The 19,101-nt window shown below is 43.2% G+C and overlaps 1 protein-coding gene across 5 annotated transcripts in view; it reads right to left on the bottom strand.

Moving 5' to 3' along the window:
* Window positions 1–3,062: 3,062 nt before the first annotated feature.
* The window catches only part of LOC106604178 (vinculin), a 44,989-nt gene continuing 28,950 nt past the window's right edge, over window positions 3,063–19,101 (bottom strand). For 2 of the 5 annotated variants that reach the window (XM_014198596.2, XM_014198597.2), the window contains 12 exons: window positions 14,733–14,923; window positions 13,745–13,944; window positions 9,813–9,941; window positions 9,525–9,674; window positions 9,337–9,445; window positions 8,756–9,058; window positions 8,538–8,662; window positions 8,181–8,381; window positions 6,672–6,842; window positions 5,569–5,772; window positions 5,374–5,478; window positions 3,063–3,898 (listed from right to left, as the gene is read on the bottom strand). In XM_014198596.2, the coding sequence (XP_014054071.1) occupies window positions 3,752–3,898; window positions 5,374–5,478; window positions 5,569–5,772; window positions 6,672–6,842; window positions 8,181–8,381; window positions 8,538–8,662; window positions 8,756–9,058; window positions 9,337–9,445; window positions 9,525–9,674; window positions 9,813–9,941; window positions 13,745–13,944; window positions 14,733–14,923 (2,035 nt within the window). In that variant the 3' untranslated portion in view covers window positions 3,063–3,751. Of the gene's footprint in view, window positions 3,899–5,373; window positions 5,479–5,568; window positions 5,773–6,459; window positions 6,552–6,671; window positions 6,843–8,180; window positions 8,382–8,537; window positions 8,663–8,755; window positions 9,059–9,336; window positions 9,446–9,524; window positions 9,675–9,812; window positions 9,942–13,744; window positions 13,945–14,732; window positions 14,924–19,101 lie in introns of those variants that run through there. The other 3 variants (XM_014198598.2, XM_014198599.2, XM_014198600.2) reach the window with 2 other exon arrangements.

Raw genomic sequence — 19,101 nt, 5'->3', positions numbered from 1 at the left:
GGTGGAGAGTTTGGAATCTGATTGATTGATTGCTTCTGTGGACAGGTGTCTTTTTTACAGGTAGAAAGCTGCGGTTAGGAGCACTCCCTTTATGAGTGTGCTCTTAATCTCAGCTCGTTACCTGTATAAAAGACACCTGGGAGCCAGAAATCTTTCTGATTGAGAGGGGGTCAAATACTTATTTCCCTCATTAAAATACAAATCAATTTATACCATTTCTGACATGCGTTTTTCTGGATATTTTTGTTGTTATTCTGTCTCTCACTGTTCAAATAAACCTACCATTAAAATTATAGACTGATCCTTTCTTTGTCAGTGGGCAAACGTACAAAATCAGCAGGGGATCAAATACTTTTTTCCCCCACTGTACATTCACAGAATAAATAACCCTAACCGTGTGAACACACCTTCACACTGCACCTAAACATGGACAGGGGGCTCAGTGACTACATGCTCAATATGTAACCATAATAGCATAAATAAAGCTTGTTAACAAGTGGGGTATTCCAGAAAGCGGGACTATCAAGTTAGCCACCAAACTTTAATAAACAGTCACATTTCTCAAAAACATGAAGTTATTTCAAGCAATTTTGTAAAGTTAGCTGGCTAAAAATAAAATTCAACATTTTTAGAACTGCCACCTGGACTGTACCAGCATAAACCACAGTATTGACAGCCTTAAACCCAACTAGTAGGCTGCTTTACCCTAACTAGTACTGTGGTGCTTTACCGGCCTTAACCATTACAGCTTAATACCAATACTCGCATGCGCAAACACACACACACACTAATAAACATATATCACAGACAAACACACTCACACTGATAGAGCAGGTGGACGGGATGTGTAACTGTAAAGATTGGCTTTAGTGTTCACTCATGAAAAAGTACCAAACTAACAGTTCAACTGTTACATGGAACATACAGAAAATAATAATCTAATCAGCGTCACAATCACACTGCAAAACAATCTTATTTCATTGTGTTTTTGAACTCCAGAAAACAAAGTTCTAATAAACTTGAGTACATTGTGTTTTCTAACTTCATCTTTACATCTGCATTAATTGTGCTTTTAAGGTTGTCAGAAAGTCCTATCATACACTACATGACCAAAAGTATATGGACACCTGCCCATCAAACATCTCATTCCAAAATCATGGGCATTAATATGGAGTTGGTCCCCCCTTTGCTGCTATAACAGCCACCACTCTTCTGGGAAGGCTTTCCTCTAGATGTTGGAACATTGCTGCGGGGACTTGCTTCCATTCAGCCGCAAGAGCATGAGTGAGGTCGGGCACTGATGTTGGGTGATTAGGCCTGGCTCACAGTTGGCGTTCCAATTCATCCCAAAGGTGTCCGATGGGGTCAAGTTCTTCCACACCGATCTCGACAGACCATTTCTGTATAGACCTCGCTTTGTGCATGGGAGCATTGTCATGCTGAAACAGGAAAGGGCCTTCTCCAAACTGTTGCCACAAAGTTGGAAGCACAGAATTGTCTACAATGTCATTGCTTCCATTCATTCGAATACTGTAGCGTTAAGACTTCCCTTCACTGGAATTAAGGGGCCTAGCCCAAACCTTCAAAAACATCCCCAGACCATTATTCCTCCTCCACCAATCTTTACAGTTGATACTATGCATTTGGCGCATGTAGCTTTTTCTTTGGAAACACCAAACCCAGATTTGGCCATCAGACTGCCAGATGGTGAAGCGTGATTCATCACTCCAGATAACGCGTTTCCACTGCTCCAGAGTCCAATGGCTGAAAGCTTTACACCACTCCAGCCGACACTTGGCCTTGCATATGGTGATCTTAGGCTTGTGTGTGGCTGCTCGGCCATGGAAACCCATTTCATGAAGCTCCCGACGAACAGTTATTGTGCTGACGATGCTTCCAGAGGAAGTTTAGAACTCGGTAGTGAGTGTTGCAACCAAGGACAGACAATTTATACGCGCTTCTGCACTCGGTGTTACCGTTCTGTGAGCTTGTGTGGCCTACCACTTCACCGTTGAGCCTTTGTTGCTCCTAGATGTTTCCACTTCACAATAGCAGCAATTACTGTTGACCGTGGCAGCTCTAGCAGGGCAGATATTTGTGAACTGACTTGTTGGAAAGGTGGCATCCTATGACGGTGCCACGTTGAAAATCACTGATCTCTTTAGTAAGGCCATTCTACTGCCATTGTTTGTCTCCGGAGATTGCATGATTGTGTGCTCGATTTTATACACCTGCCAGCAACGGGTGTGGCTGAAATAACCGAACCCACTAATTTGAAGGGGTGTCCAAATACTTTTGTATATACACTATTGTTCAAAAGTTTGGAGTCACTTAGAAATCTCGTTTTTGAAAGAAAATCACTTTTTTCATCCATTAAAATAACATCACATGGATCAGAAATACAGTGTAGACACTTAAATGTTGTAAATGACTATTGTAGTTGGAAACGGACGATTTTTGTTTTTGTGGAATATCTACATAGGTGTACAGAGGCCCATTATCAGCAACCATCACTCCCGTGTTCCAATGGCACATTGTGTTAGCTATTCCAAGTTTATCATTTTAAAAGGCTAATTGATCAGTATAATTGCAATTATGTTAGCACAGCTGAAAACTGTTGTGCTGATTTAAAGAAGTAATACAACTGGCCTTAAGTCTGGCCTTAAGCAATAAGACTGACGAGTTTCAGAAGAAAGTTCTTTGTTTCTAGCCATTTTGAGCCTGTAATCAAACCCACACGTGCTGATGCTCCAGATACTCAACTAGTCTAATGAAGGCTAGTTTTATTGCTTCTTTAATCAGCACAACAGTTTTCAGCTGTGCTTACATAATTGCAAAAGGGTTTTCTAATGATCAATTAGCCTTTTTAAAATGATAAACTTGGATTAGCTAACACAACATGCCATTGGAACACGGGAGTGATGGTTTCTGATAATGGCCCTCTACGCCTATGTAAATATTCCATAAAAAATAAATAAACGGTTGTTTTTCAGCTACAATAGTCATTTAAAACATTAACAATGTCTACACTGTATTTCTGATCAATTTCATGTTATTTTAATGGACAAAAATTAGCTTTTCTTTAAAAAAATAAGGACATTTCTAAGTGACCCCAAACTGTCCAACGGTAGTGTATGTTCATATACAGTAGTGTAAAACAAAGTCTTTGGTGGTGTTTGTGACATGTCAAATAAAATTCCGTAAAAACACAGGAAGCATCCCTTGAGCACCAACCAACACGCCAGCCTGACAGCTTCCAGAAGTCAATAAATAGTATATCACTCACTTCATATCATATTAGCATCATACATCATACAAACAAAGCTGTCACTGTACGTCACATGCAATTCCCTATGTAGTGCTCTACTTTTGATCAGGGCCCATAGGGCTGTAGTCAAAAGTAGTGCGCTATATAGGGAATAGGGTGCCATTTAGGACCCACTCATTGGGTACCAGTGGTTGAAGTGTGCCGTTGACATTCATTTAGAATGGGACAGGTAAAAAAAGTCACCACGGTTAGAAAATATAAAACTCTTCATGCTAAAAAACTCTTGAAATCCAACATACTAAAAAAGATATATTAAAGCTGTTGTCCTACATAATAACATGGTAATGGATAAATTGAACTTTGGAGCTAACAACTCAAACTTATTTCAACAGGGATGTTGTTAGTAGAGTACACCTAACTATACATACAGAGTATGCCGTAAAACTACACCTGTTTGTTTGTGTGTGTTGGCACCAGTGTGTGTTACTGGTACCAGGGGGTCTTACGGACCCAGCGTAGGGTGAAGCCTGCATCGGTGCGGATCTTGATTGAAGCAGCCTCGGCCTCTCTCACGGTCTCCTTGACTGACTGCATCAGGTTCTGGGCATTATGGACCAGCATCTCTGTAGCCTGGATGTTGGAGGGAGAGAGCGAGAGATAGGTTAAACACTGTAGCCTTTGGGGGAGCAAGGGAGTTGAAACAGGTTTGAAAATATATACAGTGCCTTCAGAAAGTATTCAGACCCCTTGACTTTTTCCACATTTTGTTAGGTTACAGCCTTATTCTAATATTGATTAAATTGTTTTTATCCTCTATACACAATACCCCATAATTACATAGCAAAAATAGGTTTTTAGACATTTTTGCTCATTTATATATATATATATATATATATATTTTAATATCACTTATATAAGTATTCAGACCCTTTACTCAATACTTTGTTGAAGCAGCAATTACAGCCTTGAGTCTTGGGTATGTATTTGGGGAGTTCTCTGCAGATGTTCGATCGGTGTTCAAGTCCGGGCTCTGGCTGGTCCACTCAAGGACATTCAGCGACTTGTCCCGAAGCCAGTCCTACATTGTCTCGTTGTCCTGTTGGAAGGTGAACTTTCCTCCCCAGTCTGACATCATGAACGCTCTGGAGCAGGTTTTCATCAAGGATCTCTCAGTACTTTGCTCTGTTCATATCTCCTTCGATCCTGACTAGTCTCCCAGTCCCTTCCGCCGAAAAACATCCCCACAGCATGATGCTGCCACCACCATGCTTCACCGTAGGGATGGTGCCAGGTTTCCTCCAGACATAATGCTTGGCATTCAGGCTAAAGAGTTGAATATTGGTTACATCAGACCAGATAATCTTGTTTGTCATGGTCTGAGAGTCTTTAGGTTGCATTTGGCAAACTCCAAGCGGGCTGTCATTTGCCTTTTACTAAGGAGTGGCTTCCGGCCTGATTGGTGGAGTGTTGCAGAGATAGTTGTCCTTCTGGAAGGTTCTCCCATCTCCACAGAGGAACTCTAGAGCACTGTCAGAGTGACCATCGGGTTCTTGGTCACCTCCCTGACCAAGGTCCTTCTCCCCCGATTGCTCAGTTTGGCCGGGCGGCCAGCTCTCGGAAGAGTCTTGGTGGTTCCAAACTTCTTCCATTTAAGAATGATGGAGGCCATTGTGTTTTTGGGGACCTTAAATGCTGCATACATTCTTTGGTACTCTTCCCCAGATCTGTGCCTCGACACAGTCCTGTCTTGGAGCTCTACGGACAATTCAATTCATTCATGGTTTGGTTTTTGCTCTGACATGCACTGTCAACTGTGGAACCTTGTATAGACAGTGTGTGTGCCTTTCCAAATCATATCCAATCAATTTAATATTCCACAGGTGGACTCCAATCAAGTTGTAGAAACATCAAAGGATGATCAATGGAAACAGGATGCACCTGAGCTCAATTTCAGGTTTCATAGCAAACGGTCTGAATACTTATGTAAATAAGGTATTTCTGTTTTATACATTTAAAAAAAAATGGAAAAACCTATTTTCGTTTTGTCAGTATGAGGTATTGTGTGTAGATTGCTGAGGATTTTTTTTCTTAATTTTCTCTCTCACCTGTTCAGACTCCTCCTCGCTGATGTTGGTTCGTCCCAGCATGGTGGCTTTGACTGTTGACAGGATCTTCAGCTGAGTACTGATGGTGGGGATACGCTCACACACCTGGACACATAAACAGCATGTTACAGTAGACCCCCTGAGTGAGTGTGCGTGCAGATGCGTGTTTGTATGTGCGTGCTTGTGTATGTGTACCTGCAGCAGGTTGGTTCTGATGCGTCGGTCAGTACACTGCTTGGCCACCTCTTTGGCCAGCCTGGTGACCTCATCCGAGGCTTTGGCAATGTCTTTAGCACACTGGATCATAGCCCGCTTATTACCGCTGCCGCCGCGTACCAACCGGGACATCTCAGCCATCAGCAACGCCATCCTCTTGGCCGCCGCAATGATGTCATTTCCCTGTGGAGGAAGGCGGAAGGGGAGAGGGGTTAGTGTGATGGGGGAGATTGGGGGGAGGGACAATGGGAAAGAGGGAGTTAGTATTGTGGATGGGTGGGGTACTCCTGAATGCATCTGACGTGTTTCACGTTCCACATCTCCATGCCTCTGTGTTAATAGTATTTCATACATTTATGTTCTCAGACATTGATCTTCAATGGTTGACGATCATGTGTAATGAAAATGTGTAGTCCAAAAGTTAGTTTTCTTGAGCTTGATTTAGAATGTTTTACAACACTCAGGCATGCACGCGCACACACACTCACATACAGCGCCGATAGGTTATACCATGTCATGATGGTCAGGTGGAGGTTAATATTTATCATCAGGCAAAGCAAGAAGTGTCATCCTACCAACAGCAGGCAGCTAGGAACACTACATCACCCAGAAAGTATTGAGAAACTGTCATCCTTGGCTTCACAGGTTGGACAAAGGCAGAGTCAGAGCGACTGGCTCCTCCTCTAAACCACTTAGTTTCCCAAGGGAGGGACTTGAGAAGCTAGTATCAGTTTATCCAGCAGGTGCAACAAAGGTGCCATTCCAACAACAATCCTCACAGGCAACCTTAACATAACCCCAACAACACAATGTAAACACAACTGTGTGTCAACTAAGTGTCCAGGAGTAATGCAGCAGCCATAGCTGATTGGATGTCCCCATGGTTACAGCAGGATGCAGAGCCGAGAGTTTCCATAGTAACGGTGCAGATGGGATGCAGTCAGGACGTAGTCTACACCTTTCTGAAAACGTAATCCCAGTAAATTACAAGTTCCCATAGTAACAGTAAATTACTTGTTCCCATAGTAACAGTAAGTTACTTTTTCAACAGCAGGATGCAGAGGGGATGCAGTGGCCAGTACCTTGCTGGACCACTTGCGCGCCTCCTGATGAAGCGATTGTGCGGCGGCTAGGATGGGTTGATTTACGGCATTGCCGTTAGATGGCATCATCAACAGCTCTGGCTCATAGTCATCCTCACCGTCAGTAAACTCGTCTTCATCATCTACCTCTACACCCTCCTCTTCCTCAGGCTGGGGGTGGGTGAGGGGAGGAGGGGAGAGGAGTAGGAGGGATAGGGGTGAGGAGAGTGATAAGAGGGGAGGGAAGGCAGCATGTAGAAAGTATAGCGTTTGTATGACGCACTGAATGGAGAGAAGGACAAGAGGAAGTCTACAGTCGGAGGAGGAGGAATGAGAGGATGGAGGGAAAAAAGCGATACTACCACTGGGGGAGAACAGAAAGAAGAGAGGAGAAGAGGCAGACAGTTCTATCAGGGAGGAGAGAGGAGGGGAAGGAAGAGTTGGGCTAGGCAGGTAGCAATGAGGAGAGCTGTGGTAGGGGGAGAGGGAGTCAGCCTGGGCTACAGTGTTCATTTAGATACAGGTACAGGCAGGTACAAAACTATTCTATAATTGTTTCAATGTTGTGTAGTAGACAGAAACCAAACCAATATTGACTCTGACAGAGAGAGAATTGTGTTTTTGTCCAGACTCTGTAAGACTGTTCTGTTCTAGTCCTCCTGTTTAGGGTTAAACAATTCCCGTAACTTTCCCAAAATTCCCAGGTTTTCCAGAAATCCTGGTTGGAAGATTCCCGGAATCAGAAAGGAATAAGCAAGAAATACAGAATCCTACAATTTCTGGAAAATCTGAGAATTTTTGGAATTTTTGGTAAAGTTAAGGGAATTTTGCAACCCTACTCTTGTTGGAAGGTTAGATTAGAGACACAGCATGCAGACACCTTTCTCAGATGACAGTTTCCAGTTTTCGTCTGAAATTGGAATCAGCTCCCAGATCTTCATATTTCAGCAACACAGTCGTGTTGGAGAAATCCCTTTATTGCACAACTCAGAGTAGAGATACACAGGACATCAGAGAACCGCGTCTGTCATACCCAACCACTCCACATGTCTCCTATATCATAACCATAACCCCTCAATAACTCTCCTATTTGTCATAACCAATCCTTCCTCTGTAGATATGAATACAGTAGCTGCAGTAAAACTCTGTACTAAACCCTGTACAATCACATTACCACTGGTAATAAGATTACATTACCACTGGAACTAAGACTGCATTACCACAGTAATACTACTGGTAGGGCCTACTAGCACAGCTACACCCTATACAGTAGGTCTACTCCTGTCTGGGAAATGCATGAACACCTGCACTAACACACATACACACTAGCACATACTTACAGCTGCACTAAAGCTAATGGCTAGCACCCTAACACCAGAGCAGTGTATGTATTGTGTGTGTGTGTGTGTGTGTGTGTGTGTGTGTGTGTGTGTGTGTGTGTGTGTGTGTGTGTGTGTGTGTGTGTGTGTGTGTGTGTGTGTGTGTGTGTGTGTGTGTGTGTGCGCTGACCTTGCTGGACCACTTGCGTGCCTCGTCGTGTAGTTGCCTAGCAGCCACCATCATGGGCTCACTGAGCAGCTCTCCTGCCTTCTGCTCTGGAAAGTCTTCATCTTTGTCTCTCTCTTTCTCCTCTGGAGGCGGGGGGCGGGGCGGGGGCACCTCTCCCTCTGGTAGGGGGGGCTTAGGGGGGGCCTGCTCCTGATCACTCACCTGGAGGGGACAGACGGACGGACAGAAAGACGGTTGGACGGACGGAGAGATGTAAGCCCCAGATAGCATTGTTTTTCTTGTTTTAATTAACAATGCCTGACGCTGAAACAGTTCAAGAGTTTGTGTAACACTGCGTGTGTGTTTGTTTGTACTCACGTGTAGCTTGTCTAGGTCTGGGGGTGGAGGGGGGAAGTCTGGTTCCGGGAGGCTGAAGGCTTCTCTGACCTTCCCAACAGCAGCCAGAATTCTGAGGCAAGAATCTAAAAAGGCCTTCTGAAGGGCTGAGTGGGAGAGGTATGGGCATGAATTTCAGTCAAATTATGTACATACAAGTGACAGAAACAAGGCATATATGTGTGCGTGCATGTAAGTACCTGGGTACTGTATATTTCCGGCCACAGCCTTAGCGTCTATAACCATAGGTGATATAGTGTGGCTGAGTATATCTGATGCACGTTTCACTGCTTCTCTGAACCATGGGTCCTCTGAGTTCTCCACCTCTCTCTTCGCTACCAGTAGTACGCGATTGGCTCGCCGAGCTATGCTGGTCGCCCCAGCAACTAGCATCTGCGGCTGTACATTCGCTATGGCGACACGACACTTATCGATGTCCTTCTTTATCGCCTCTTCAGACGCATCCAGCAAAGACTTGGTGTCTATGGCTTCATCCACCAGACCTGCACACACACGCATGTAAGCACACAGACAGACACGTATACAGACACACACACAAAGAGACATGAGGAAGAGTGAAACATACAGTACACAGCCTTCAGAAATCTTTGGGTGTGTGTCCACGTGTGTGTGTGTGTGGTTGCATATGCGTGCGTGTGTGTGTGTGTGTGTGTGTGTGTGTGTGTGTGTGTGTGTGTGTGTGTGTGTGTGTGTGTGTGTGTGTGTGTGTGTGTGTGTGTGTGTGTGTGTGTGTGTGTGTGTGTGTGTGTGTGTGTGTTACCAGTGAGTTTCTCTACATTGTCAATCCACTGGTTCTTCATGGTGTCAAAGTGTTCGTAGGCCGCCTGGTTACCTGGATTCTTCAACAGGATACGAGCTGCGGAGGTCACCTGAACACACACTCATAATCAACATCATTGTTGTGTCAATCTAAAGACTAAGTCCGTGGACACACACACACACACACACCTGTGGAGTGAGTTCTCTGGTGTGCTTAACGGTAGCCTGTATTCCCTCAACTGTGTTCTTATTGGCTGATCCCACGGCTGCCGCCTTCTCCGCTGTTGCGCCCAGGCGACCCGCATGGGCCTCAAAGTTACCAGCACGCTCCTCAAACACCTGCAACACACACACAAATTAGCCTCTACAAACACTGACCGTAACGCAACACAACATTATAGAAAGGAAATATACATATATAGACATACACACAGACAAGGAGACAGACAGTATATGTAACAGAAAGACAGACAGTACCTCCTCTCTGTGCGGGGCCTCTAGGGGGGCAGTCGCAGACACGGCCAGTAGTTTAATGGGGGTGGTGGTGTCACTGAACACATCGGATACTTCCTGGGTCATGACTTCCTGCATACGACCCTTCAAGTCCTGACAGACATACAGCATGGATATTTATATCAGTACATGTTTTATATGTCTAATGTACAGTCGTGGCCAAAAGTTTTGAGAATGACACAAATATACATTTTCACTAAGTTTGCTGCTTCAGTGTCTTTAGATATTTTTGTCAGATGTTACTATGGAATACTGAAGTATACAAAAAAAAAAAATGCATTAAAATGAAATGTATGCATTCACTACTACTGTAAGTCGCTCTGGATAAGAGCGTCTGCTAAATGACAAAAAAAAGTATAATTACAAGCATTTCAAAAGTGTCAAAGGCTTTAATTGACAATTACATGAAGTTGATGCAAAGAGTCAATATTTGCAGTGTTGGCCCTTCTTTTTCAAGACCTCTGCAATCTGCCCTGGCATGCTGTCAATTAACTTCTGGGCCACATCCTGACTGATGGCAGCCCATTCTTGCATAATCAATGCTTGGAGTTTGTCAGAATTTGTGGGTTTTTGTTTGTCCACCCGCCTCTTCAGGATTGACCACAAGTTCTCAATGGGATTAAGGTCTGGGGAATTTCCTGGCCATGGACCCAAAATATTGATGTTTTGTTCCCTCAGCCACTTGGTTATCACTTTTGCCTTATGGCAAGGTGCTCCATCATGCTGGAAAAGGCATTGTTCGTCACCAAACTGTTCCTGGATGGTTGGGAGATGTTGTTCTCGGAGGATGTGTTGGTACCATTCTTTATTCATGGCTGTGTTCTTAGGCAAAATTGTGAGTGAGCCCTCTCCCTTGGCTGAGAAGCAACCCCATACATGAATGTCTCAGGATGCTTTACTGTTGGCATGACACAGGACTGATATATATATGTATTCGTCAATTTGATAAACTCTATACAACTGGGGAAAAAACTTTTGAACAGTCATGCAACTCGGAATTCCAAGTCTGAAACTCTGGCATCTTTCAAGAGCTCCGACTTTCCGACCGTTGCACTCACCTTGTCTTCTCCGGACAAGCTTTTTTCCAGATGCCCCAAACAATCGGAAATGGGATTCATCAGAGAAAATGACTTTACCCCAGTCCTCAGCAGTCCAATCCCTGTACCTTTTGCAGAATATCAGTCTGTCCCTGATGTTTTTCCTGGAGAGAAGTGGCTTCTTTGCTGCCCTTCTTGACACCAGGCCATCCTCCAAAAGTCTTCGCCTCACTCTGCATGCAGATGCACTCACACCTGCCTGCTTCCATTCCTGAGCAAGCTCTGTACTGGTGGTGCCCCGATCCCGCAGCTGAATCAACTTTAGGAGATGGTCCTGGCACTTGCTGTACTTTCTTGGGCGCCCTGAAGCCTTCTTCACAATAATTGAACCGCTCTCCTTGAAGTTCTTGATGATCCGATAAATGGTTGATTTAGGTGCAATCTTACTGGCAGCAATATCCTTGCCTGTGAAGCCCTTTTTGTGCAAAGCAATGATGATGGCACGTGTTTCCTTGCAGGTAACCATGGCTGACAGAGGAAGAACAATGATTCCAAGCACCACCATCCTTTTGAAGCTTCCAGTCTGTTATTCGAACTCAATCAGCATGACAGAGTGATCTCCAGCCTTGTCCTCGTCAACACTCACACCTGTGTTAACGAGAGAATCACTGACATGATGTCAGCTGGTCCTTTTGTGGCAGGGCTGAAATGCAGTGGAAATGTTTTTTGGGGATTCAGTTCATTTGCATGGCAAAGAGGGACTTTGCAATTAATTGCAATTCATCTGATCACTCTTCATAACATTCTGGAGTATATGCAAATTGCCATCATACAAACTGAGGTAGCAGACTTTGTGAAAATGTATATGTGTGTCATTCTCCTAAACTTTTGGCCACGGCTGTAGAAATAAAGAATGATGACAGAAAAAGAAAAGTAATTTTTGATTTAAAGAACATATTTCAATTACTATTCTGTCATTTGTATTTGAATGGCCTGAAAAAATATCACCATGTCATTTGTAACAAGAGACTTCAGAGAATGGTAGCCTATTTTAATATTTTCAAAATGCTCAAAAAATAATATCAAAAGCAGTTCACAATTTTGTGGCCCCCTATCACCCCAAATTTGCTGAATTGGTATCAAAAGTCTTATGGCGTTATTGTGTGAGGCCATGAGAGGGGTCAGTGGATGAGTGGAGGAGCTTGAAAGAAAGTTGAAGCACAAGGATGCACTTCCAGAGCGAGAATAATGCAGTGACGTTGGTCCAAAAGGGGAAAGTGAATTTGACTTTGAAAGCAAAACACTGTGTTATTGCCTATGCCATACTATGCCATCAGTACACTCCCTCTCATTCGGGGAGTTAGTTCCATGCCTTGACTTTCTTCCAAACCCATTTTCACCTCCACCTCCACTTGCACCTCTGACTGCGAGCTCATGTTGAGGCACAGTATCTAATTTCTGACACCAATGATGCAAATTTGTAGTAATAGGGGACCACAAAGCTCTGAAGACTAACAACTCTATGAACTGTGCCAATTGTCTGGGCTATTTATACTGTTCAGCGTGTTAGCCTAGGGTCATAAGTAATGTAAATGTTTTATAATTCATTTGAGGCTACCCGCAAATGTATATTCTGTATTTTGAAAATACAAAATACACATTTTAATTAAATACATATTTTGGCACCAGTGTTGTTTATTTTGATACATCAGGGTATTTTGTAACAAGATACATGTTGATGTACAGGTAACTGCCAAAATATAGGAAACACCAACATTAAGTGTCTTACGTGCTGACCACACCGCTCACACGCATGTTGATTTTGTCCGCCCACACCAGACGCGATCAGGACACGCAGGTTGAAATATCAAAACAAACTCTTAATCAACTATAATTATTTGGGGACAGGTCGAAAAGCATTAAACATTTATGGCAATTTAGCTAGCTAGCTTGCTGTTGTTAGCTAATTTGTCCTGGGATAGAAAATGTTGGTTTTTATTTTACCTGAAATGCACAAGGTATTCTACTTCGACAATTGATCCACAGATAAAAGGGTGAACCGAGTTCGTAATCTCTCCATCAGGCTTCTTCTTCTTTGGACTTTATATGGCGGTTGGCATCCAACTTTAAGGTGCATTACCACCAACAACTGGACTGGAGTGTGAACCTCAATTCATCGTTCAATCACCCACGTGGATATATGCAGGAGATTGGAGAGGCGGGACTTGCAGCGTGTCAAGCGTCACAAATAGAACCAAGTTATATTTTAGTTGATGCGCGCGAGCAGTGTGGGTGCAATGATTGAATTACATGTATGTGCAAATTTATTTTGCAACGCTCGCGCACATGATGCGGGTGGTGTGGTTAGCACATTAATAGGGCTTTGGGCTGCAACAGCTTAAATGTGCCTTGGAATAGATTCTGCAAGTGTCTGGACCTCTATTGGAGGAATGTAACACCATTCTTTCACAAGAAATGCCATAATTTGGTGTTTCGTTGATTGTGGTGGAAAAGGCTGTCTCAAGTGTCGCTCCAGAATCTCCCAGAAGTGTTCAATTGGGTTGGGATCTGGTGACTGAGACACACACCCACACTTTAAACACCCTATGCTCCTTTGAGACTCCTCTTTCAAAGTCACTGAAATCTCTTATTCTAGCCATGGTAGCCAAAATAATGGGCAACTGAGCATTTTTATACATGACCCTAAGCATGATGGGATGTTAATTGCTTAATTAACTCAGGAACCACACCTGTGTGGAAGCACCTGCTTTCAATATACTTTGTATCCCTCATTTACTCAAGTGTTTCCTTTAATTTGGAAGTTACCTGTATCTTTGCCCATCACTGCGTGTGTGTTACCTTCAGGCTTTCCTGTAGTTGTGAAGCAGTAGCTTTAGCCTGCGGGGCTTCGGCCTCTCCCCTCCCCGCTATGTCTGCCAGTGATGTCATCAGCACCTCGTTGCGATCACAGCGGACAATCATGTCCTGCCGGTACGGCCCTCCCAGCCCTCCAGCCAACCGGCGGCCCTCCGATACCAAGCCCCGGATTGCTGCCTGACCTTGAGGGTAGAGTAATGCATGTGTAACACACTGGATTTGATAGACTGTTGCAAAACATTACCCATTGCAAAACGTTTTTGCTACAGTGTGCACTAATGCGACTCAGAGTTCATGGCCATGTCTCTGATGACATGATAGTACTACTTTAGTATAGTAAAACGATATACAGTGAGCTTCAAAAGTATTGGGACAGTGACAAATATTTAGTTGTTTTGGCTCTGTACTCCAGCACTTTGGATTTTAAATGATGCAGTGACTTTGAGGTTAAAATGCAGACTGCCAGCTTTCATTTTAGGGTTTCATCCATATCAGTTGAACCGTTTATAGTCCCCCCCTAAAATGGGGGGACTATTTGCAAAAAGTGCAGTAGTTTCTAAATAGTTCACGCAATATGGATGAAATTACCTTCAAATTAAAGCTGACAGTCTGCACTTTAACCTCATAGTCATTGTATCATTTCAAATCCAAAGTGCTGGAGTACAGAGCCAAAACAACAAAAAATGTGTCACTGTCCCAATACTTTTGGAGCTCATTGTACAGCACAACAGCTTTATGGTTCAGTTCTCTGTAAAAGCAGTTACCTGAGTTGTGCTGTGGCCACTCACACACTGCACTCAGACGGCAGCATGGCAGAAACAGAGTACAACATAAACACACATGCACATAGGGGTGTGCAAAATAAAGATGGACACTGTACTGTATTATCATCTCCTTTCCTCTCCCTCTCCTTTCCTCTCCCCTGCCTTCTCCACTCTCCTCTCCCCACATCCCATTCTCCCTCACTCACCCACACCCCTGTCATCCTGTCCAGGGTTGTTGACCCAGCGTAGGGCCTGCTCCATCTTGCCTTGCAGAGTGATGGCTGGTTTGGCAGGTCTCATGTTGGCCACCGCTCTGTTGGTCTTAGCCTGCAGGGTCAGGAGAGCTGCTCCAATGAGTTTATATAGCGCACGCGCCTCTGGACTGTCCCCTTTACCCCTGAGATACAGGGAGAAATAGAAGAGATGGAGAGATAGAGGAGAGAAACCGAAACAAAGTGAAAGAGTGAGGGGGGAGAAGAGAAAGGATGAGGGCAAGAAAGATATCAAGCAATCATATTTATTTATTAAGCCTTTGTCACAAAGTGCTTTACAGTAATCTGTCCAAGACCACAAAGAGCTAGCAGAAGCAGAAGCACAGTGGCAAGGAAAAACTACATAGAAGGAAAAAACTTATAGCGGTACCAGGCTCATCGGCCCCCTGGGAAGAATTTTGTCAGGACTTCAAGCGGAGGGATGAAGATGGCGCCGACGGAGATGGCAGCATCGCAACTAGCTCTTAGGAACTCTGCAGTATTTTGTTTGTTTGTTTATCTGCTCTTTTTAAAAAGACAGAAATGCCAACAGAGGTGGTGTCGCGGTCTATACTCAGAACCACATTCCTGTAAAGCTTAGAGACGATCTAATGTTAACCTGTTGGGGGTAGGGGGCAGTATTTGCACGGCTGGATAAAAAACGTACCCGATTTAATCTGGTTATTACTACTGCCCAGAAACTAGAATATGCATATAATTATTGGCTTTGGATAGAAAACACCCTAAAGTTTCTAAAACTGTTTGAATGGTGTCTGTGAGTATAACAGAACTCATATGGCAGACAAAAACCTGAGAAGATTCCTTACAGGAAGTGACCTGTCTGACAAGTTCTTGTTCTTCTTGGCTCTCTTTAATGAAAACTGAGGATCTTTGCTGTAACGTGACACTTCCTACGGCTCCCATAGGCTCTCAGAAGGCGGGAAAAAGCTGAATGATGTAATTCCAGCCACTGGCTGAAAAACGTTAGCGCTTTTGGTAAGTGCTCTATCAGAGGACAATGGGACTGAGGCGCGTGCACGAGTCGACCCCATGTTTTTATTTTCTCTCTCTTTGAACCTAAACATGCTTTCCCGGTCGGAATATTATCGCATTTTTACGAGAAAAATGGCATAAAAATTGATTTTAAACAGCGGTTGACATGCTTATATTTAGAATTTTTTTGTCACGAAATGCGTCATGCGCGTCACCCTTCTTTACCATTCGGATAGTGTCTTGAACGCACAAACAAAACAGAGGATATTTGAACATAACTATGGATTATTTTGAACCAAAACAACATTTGTTATTGAAGTAGAAGTCCTGGGAGTGCATTCTGACGAAGAACAGCAAAGGTAATAACATTTTTCTTATAGTAAATCTGACTTTGGTCAGGGCTAAACTTGGTGGGTGTCTAAATAGCTAGCCCTGTGATGCCGGGCTATCTACTTAGAATATTGCAAAATGTGCTTTCACCGAGGGGGTGTGCTAGTTCTGGATGTCACATGCTAATGTAAAAAGCTGTTTTTTGATATAAATATGAACTTGATTGAACAAAACATGCATGTATTGTATAACATAATGTCCTAGGGTTGTCATCTGATGAAGATCATCAAAGGTTAGTGCTGCATTTAGCTGTGGTTTGGGTTTATGTGACATTATATGCTAGCTTGAAAAATGGGTGTCTGACTATTTCTGGCTGGGTACTCTGCTGACATAATCTAATGTTTTGCTTTCGTTGTAAAGCCTTTTTGAAATAGGACAGTGTGGTTAGATTAACGAGAGTCTTGTCTTTAAAATGCTGTAAAATAGTCATATGTTTGAGAAATTGAAGTAATAGCATTTCTAAGGTATTTGAATAACGCGCCACGGGATTCAACTGGCTGTTGAGTAGGTGGGACGATTTCGTCCCGCCGACCCTAGAGAGGTTAAATTCTGTTTAAGTAATATGGCTACATGTTCATCTGCCTCACCTAAAGCCCATTATTGTGGGAGCTGCTATAGACCACCAAGTGCTAAAAGTCAGTATTTGGATAATATGTGTGAAATGCTTGATAATGTATGTGATATCAACAGAGAAGTATATTTTCTGGGTGATTTAAATATTGACTAGCTATCATCAAGCTGCCCACTCAGGAAAAAACGTAACTGTAACCAGTGCCTGAAACTGGATCAGCTATGTATTACAGCACTACTTTTGGTGTCCCCCTCAGGAATTGCTCTTGAGAAAATTTCATGTAATTGTCCCCCCCAAAGTTGATATCAGATTTTCGCCCCTGGGATCAGGTTGTCAGTCAACCTACCAGGGTAGTTACAAACAGCACATGAATTAAATCATCAACATGTATTGATCATATCTTTACTAACACTGCAGATATTTGCTTTAAAGCAGTATCCAAATCCATAGGATGTAGTGAGCATGTGATTTGGCACATGACAAATAAACTTTTATTTGATCACAATATAATAGCTATATGTAGGAAAACCAAAGTTCCAAAGGCTGGGCCTAATATAGTGTAAGAGGTCATACAATAAGTTTTGTTGTGATTCATATGTTGATGATGTAAAGAATATTTGCTGGTCTGTGGTGTGTAATGAGGAGCAACCAGATGCTGCACTTGATGCATTTATGAAACGACTTATTCCAGTTACTAATAAGCATGCACCCAATAAGAAAATGACTGTAAAAACTGTTCAATCCCCTTGGATTGATGAGGAATTGAAAAATTGTATGGTTGAGAGGGATGAGGCAAAAGGTATGGCAATTAAGTCTGGCAGCCCAACTGATTGGCAAGCGTACCGCAAATTAAGAAATCATGTGACTAAACAAACAAACAAAAAAAATACACTATGAAACAAAGATAAATTATATTAAGAATGATAGTAGAAAGCTATGGGGCACCTTAAATGACATTTTGGGAAAAAAAGACAACTCGGCTCCTTCATTCATTGAATCAGATGGTGTCACTCCCTGACCATAGAGAGCCCTCGGGGTTCTCTATGGTGTTTCAGGTCAGGGCGTGACTAGGGGGGTTTCTAGTTTTTTTATTTCTGTGTTGGTGTGTGTATGGTTTCCAATTGGAGGCAGCTGATGGTCGTTGCCTCTAATTGGGGATCATACTTAGTGTGCCCCTTGTCCCACCTGCGATGTGGGATATTGTTTGTTTAGTGTTAGTGCCTATGTGCGCTACTTATTTGCACGTTCGTTATAACTTTGTTGTTTTGTTGAAGTTTCACCATCAATAAATATGTGGAACTCTACTCATGCTGCGCTTTGGTCTGATTATTTAGATAACGATCGTGACAGATGGCTCATTCATCACAAAGCCCATTGATATTGCAAACTACTTTAATTACTTGTTCATTGGCAAGATAAGCAAACTTAGGGATGACATGCCAGCAACAAACGCTGACACTACACATCCAAGTATATCGGACCAAATTATGAAAGACAAGAATTGTACTTTTGAATTCCGTAAAGTCAGCATGGAAGAGGTGAAAAAATAATTGTTGTCTATCAACAATGACAAGCCACCGGGGTCTGTCAATCTGGATGGAAAATTACTGAGGATAATAGCAGATGATATTGCCACTCCTATTTGCCTACTAGAGAGTGTATGCCCTCAGGCCTGGAGGGAAGCTAAAGTCATTACACTGCCCAAGAATAGTAAAGCCCCCTTTACTAGCTCAAATAGCCGACCAATCAGTCTGTTACCAACCCTTAGTAAACTTCTGGAAAAAAATGCTATTTCACAGTAAACAAACTGATAACAGAAATTCAGCATGCTTATAGGGAAGAATATGCATGTCAATCTTTCCTGGCTGAAAGTGGAGGAGAGATTGAGGAGAGATTGACTTCATCACTACTTTTATTTATGAGAGGTATTGACATGTTGAATGCACCGAGCTGTCTGTCTAAACTACTGGCACACAGCTCGGACACCCATGCATACCCCACAAGACATGCCACAAGAGGACTCTTCACAGTCCCCAAGTCCAGAACAGACTATGGGAGGCACACAGTACTACATAGAGCCATGACTACATGGAACTCTATTCCACATCAAGTAACTGACGCAAGCAGTAAAATTTGATTTAAAAAACACCTTATGGAACAGCGGGGACTGTGAAGCAACACAAACATTGGCACACACACACACGATAACATACGCACTATACATACACATGGATTTAGTACTGTAGATATGTGGTAGCGGTGGAGTAGGGGCCTGAGGGCACACAGTGTGTTGTGAAATGTTTAAACTGCCTTCATTTTGCTGGACCCCGGGAAGAGTAGCTGCTGCTTTGGCAGCAGCTAATGGGGATC

Source organism: Salmo salar, chromosome ssa01 (assembly GCF_905237065.1).
Source record: "Salmo salar chromosome ssa01, Ssal_v3.1, whole genome shotgun sequence".
Lineage (NCBI taxonomy): Eukaryota > Metazoa > Chordata > Actinopteri > Salmoniformes > Salmonidae > Salmo > Salmo salar.
This window is presented reverse-complemented; position numbering and strand designations above follow the sequence as displayed.